General features: G+C 47.7%; 1 protein-coding gene across 1 annotated transcript; it reads right to left on the reverse strand.

Annotated features, from left to right (window-relative positions):
* Positions 1-892: 892 nt before the first annotated feature.
* On the reverse strand, positions 893-4,583 carry dio2 (iodothyronine deiodinase 2). Its single transcript, XM_067992035.1, has one exon. The coding sequence runs from the start codon at positions 4,127-4,129 to the stop codon at positions 3,377-3,379; it is 753 nt and encodes a 250-aa protein (XP_067848136.1). The 5' UTR covers positions 4,130-4,583; the 3' UTR covers positions 893-3,376.
* Between the last annotated feature and the right edge of the window lie 420 nt (positions 4,584-5,003).

A 5,003-nucleotide genomic window follows, 5' to 3' on the forward strand; every position in this document is an offset into this window, starting at 1 on the left:
TACAAATCAGTCGCAGCATCAAACAGACTCGCAGGTCATGGTTAGAATCAGAGTGAAGCTCCCTCTACTCTAACCCAACTATTTAACAGCCAGAATTCTGCACCAGTCTGACATTTTTCCATTTCTGGGATCTTCCTGGTCTGCGTGAGTCAGTTTTCCACTGCGTGGCACATCTTACCCACTGGGACATTGGGGAGCCCAGATGGAAAGGTCAAACTGTAAGCATTAGCTTCTCCTCTCAGGCCCTACCGCTGCTGTTCAGAAGGCCGGAAGAGGCTAATTATGGATTTCAGTTTGGAAAACAGTCATTGACATATCCCGTTCCAGTGACTTGAGCACAAAATCTAAGCTGACACTCCCGGTGCAGTACTGAGGGAGTGCGGCACTGTCGGAGGTGACGTCTTTTGGATGAGACGTTAAACCAAGGCCGCGTCTGCCCTCTCAGGTGGACGTAAAAGATCCCATGGAACTATTTGAAGAAGTACAGGGGAGTTCTCCCCAGTGTCCTGGGCAATATTTATCCCTCAACCAACATCACTAAAAAAACAGATTATCTGGTAATTACCATGTTGCTATTTGTGGGATCTTGCTGTGCACAAATTGGCTGCCCCGTTTCCTACATTATAACCGTGACTACATTTCAGAAATACTTAATTGGCTGTAAAGCGTTTTGGGACGTCCTGAGGTTGTGTAAGGTGCTATATAAATGCAAGGACTTTCTTACTAGCCCCCCGAGGGATTCAAACTCTGGTTCTCTCCCTCAACACCACTTTCGTTAACCAAAACACTTAGTAAACTTTCCACTTTTTAAGCCAAGCATTAGCGGCACAGCTCAAGAACTGTGTTATCCAGAAGGGTACTCACTCAAATAAGAGGGACTGTCAAACACTCAGACTTTGACCCCTTTATTTTTCATTGTGCAAATAATTTTTAAAAAGCATACAGACCACTACACTGATAATTGTCTGGGTCACAGTAAGGGTCATCCTGCACAAACAAATCAGACATTACCACCCAGTCCCGTTGCGTCACATGAAATTAGATGGAGACCTTTTCTCTCCCTCCCTCGTTTCTTACATATACTTAACGCTCCTTATTTTAGTCAAATCTGTATGTTAGAGATAAAGTCTTCTGTCTAACACACATCCACCACACTCCAGAGATTACACGCATCACACTTTCTTACAGATGCAAAGGAATCTTGAAGAGAGAAAAAAAAAGCCAATTATTTTGTTCGTGGGTCCTTCTCAATTGGAGCCCGGGTGTACCTTTTTAGACCACTTATCCACAAGTGGGACCTCAGCGGTGGTCTTAAAGGGACAGGCCAGTTTAAACACAGCTCCGTCTCAGCAGTTAAACATCGCAGCCGTGCTCTCCACCCCAGACTACACTACAAGCAACGACACAGGACATCAGCTGGTGTTGAAATAATATCATTCAAATTTCACATGAGCTTGTTTCAGGGTTAAATGTGACGATTGAAAAAAAATAATAATCTTATTAAGACGTAAAACAAGACTTGCCGATCAGCAGTTCCAGCCCTGCTTACAGACTCCCACCTGCAGACGCTTGGCAATTGCAGTCTGGATCAAACTGATTGCCCACTTGATACTTAGGCCCAGAATTTGCTGGCAAAATAACGGCGAATTTAACGGCGCAGGCCGTTATTAGTGTGTAAATAACCCAGCAATTTTTGTGACGAGGAAGAGATACACCGTGAGTTGCCAATTACCACAAATTGCTGGGCGATTTACGCTGCTCCGCCGTCAACCTCCCCGCAGAAAGTCAGGGCTGGTATTTAACAATGTAAGGACCCTTTTAATGAGGAGATTTATATTCCTGCAATGGCACCCAACCTCTCCGGTCCAGAAAGGGAAGAAATGAAACTGTGGAGTCTCAATCCTACAGGTAGTAAATTGTTCTTGGAGATTTAAAAAATTTTTAATTTAAATTTTTGTTTTTACTTTTCCTTTCTGTCTCTTTTTTCTCTCTCTCCTAATCCAATCTTTCTTTCCCTCTCTTCATTTCACTTTCTGTATCTAATTCACTCTATTTCCTTCTCAGTCGTTCCTCTGTTTCTTTCTCTATCCTTAAGTCTCACTGGTTAAGGAGATTCACTGTTGGTCCTGTTGTTCACCAGATTCCCCGTTGCCCTCGCTGATTCCCGTTATCAGCTCGCACTTCCAGCAATTTGCGGCACGAAAAGTTTTCGAGCTGAAGGGTGAGTAAAATAATCCAACTGATGGGGCACATCGCGCGAGATGCCCCACTTCAGCAAATTCTGGGCCAATGACATAGACTGATGGCTGAGGGAGTGTCTCTAAATCACATACTCAAACTAACAAGAAACGTCGGCAGTTACCGAAGTAAAGGGACATCGAAAACTATACACATAAATAAACAAGCGCAGAAGCCAAAAGAAGCCAACTGCGAAACATCTTTATTACAATGCGGATCAAAGTGCACTCTGCATAGCACCACAAATTGATTTTATATATATATATATATATAAAAAAAAACTCAAGGCAGATAGGCATACACCATCAATGTACTTCATATACAGTGGGAGAATGTTCTGGAATGGAAATGGGCAGTGCTGCTTTCTCTTCCGAACACTGACAGAGTCCTGAACTCTTTGGTCAGTTATCTTCATTCCACACGCCCAGCTCCGTTCCTGATCATTGCCCCATTGGGTTTATACAGGACCGAACTCACAACTCAATAACTTAAAAGACGCACTCGCCTAACTCGATACCGTCAGCACCAGGTATAAAAGATGCACATCGACCAACAAGAAAATAATAAAGTAAAGCGTACGAACACTATGCAATTCCGTTAGTGTAATAACTTAACGTTTAAAAAATAATCAAGGGAAACTTCTGATGTTTGAAACCGTGTCACAGTAATTAAATAAAACATTCTACGTTCAGAACAAAGCCTTTGGAGCTCAGCTCAGTCCATTTTTTATTCTCTTGCAAAGCAATTCCGTCGCCATTGTTCAGTTTTCAACACGGGACTTGTGACTTTATGTCAGGCTCAGGGTTTTGTTCAACTCGATGCTTTTCTTTAAAATTCAATCTCGGGATACGGGCGTCGCTGGCAAGGCCGGCATTTATTGCCCGTCCCTAGTTGTGCTAGAGGTGGTGGTGGGCCGTCATCTTGAACCACTGCAGTCCGTGTGGTGAAGGTGCTCCCAGGTAGGGAGTTCCAGGATTTCGACCCAGAGACGATGATAGCAACAGCTGAAGTACGCGTCCAAGTCAGGATTGGAGGGGTGGGGTGGGGGGGTGGGAGTAGAGGGGGAGGGTTTTTCCCCGTGCGCCTGCTGCCCATGTCCTTCCGAGTGGCGAGCTAATTTTTTTTTTGTCTCTGCTCCTTATTCCTTTCTGCCGTTGTGCCGTTCCAGCCAGCCTCTGACCCCAGTCAGGTTATAGAAGAACGGCCCTTTGCCCCCCAGGTAGGCGATTTTCTCATTCTGCACGATACAGAACCTCTCGTAGGAGACGCCGTAGGCCATGTTGGCGTTGTTGTCCATGCAGTCGGCCACCACCTGGCACCTGGCCGGAACCCGGAAGCGCTCAAGCAGCAGGCTGGCGGCCGAGCGCCGCTCCTCCAGACTCCGGTGCTGCCTCAGCTGGAACTGGGAGCCAGCAACGGCCCAGCCGTCGGAGGGGTGGGCCTCCTCGATGTACACCAGCAGGAAGTCGGCCGCCGCCGAGTACTCCTCTGCCATGCGGCAGAATGCCGGCAGCTTGCCGACGAACGGCGGTCACGTGGCGGAGCCGAAGTTGACCACCAGGGGCCGGCCGGGGCTGGCAAAGTCCAGCAGGCGGCACTCTCTGCCCCGGCCCTCCCCGCTCACCCGCACCACCCGGGAGTTGGGCGCGGCGCCGCCCGGCTTCACCCGCTTGAGCGCGTCCAGAAGGAAGCTCCTCCAGATCGACTGCAGGCCCTCCACCGTCAGCATGCGGCGCTCCCCGTGGTCACGCCGAGATCCCGAGCGGCTCAGCAGAGCCATCGCCTGGTTGATGAGCGTCACTGAGTCGTAGACGGCCAGGAAGAGGCAGTTGGAGAAGAATCCCGGCAGGATCTGCAGCTTAATCAGGAGGTCCAAGCTGAGCAAACCCATGGCTTTTGAGGGGGCGGGGTTGTGTGCGCGGGGGGTTGTGGTTACGAAACGGAGTCTCTCCCCTGTCGTCGTCGTCGCCTCCTCTAATTCCGTGCCACTGCCTTTTAAAACACGATGAAAGGTTTCCGCGAGACGGCCATAGTCCAAGACGTGAACACCTAGTCTTCTTGTCGTTCTCTCAGATTCTCGTTTCAACTTGGGGAGGGCAAAGTGGGGAGGGGTTTTGGGAGAGAAATGAAACTAAAAGGCAGAGGTTCTGCTCTGCTGCAGCTGATGCAGGACGTTAAACCGTTTCTGCTAACACCGTTCAAGTGTATTGTTACAGCTCTTTCCTCCCTCGCTTTCTTTTTCTCTTCCTCCTTTCAGACCCTGCTCCGTTCAGACTTGCTGTGAGTCTGTACAACATGCAGCTGAAACACCCTTATATATATACACACACACACACACTGCTGGATTACTGTATCTGTAAAATGCAGGACTAATCTCTTTTAAAGATCATGACGTCAGTCGTTAGCTGGGGGAGAAAGGCATGCCTTGGATAGTACTCTGTCCAACAAAAAAAAAGAGGCGTGCACATTTTTAAAAAAAAATAGGACAGGCGAACGCTGCCTCAGCCTACTTCAAGGCAATCGACTGTTTCTGGAAAATGTAAAAGCGGGGTTAAGTGTTCAAAGTGAATCCCAGAGTTTAAATCTGATCTTTTAACCTCCTTTGTGCCGTTGGGAGCCTTTGGCTGCGGATCGCATTTTGTCAAAGTTTCAAAAGTGAATTTAAATAAAGAACAGAAAGACTTGCATTTCTATAGCACCTTTCACCTCCTCAGGACGTCCCAAGGTGCTTTACATCCAATTACGTACTTTTTTGAAGTGTAGCC

This window comes from Heptranchias perlo, chromosome 10 (assembly GCF_035084215.1).
Source record: "Heptranchias perlo isolate sHepPer1 chromosome 10, sHepPer1.hap1, whole genome shotgun sequence".
Classification (NCBI taxonomy): Eukaryota; Metazoa; Chordata; class Chondrichthyes; order Hexanchiformes; family Hexanchidae; genus Heptranchias; species Heptranchias perlo.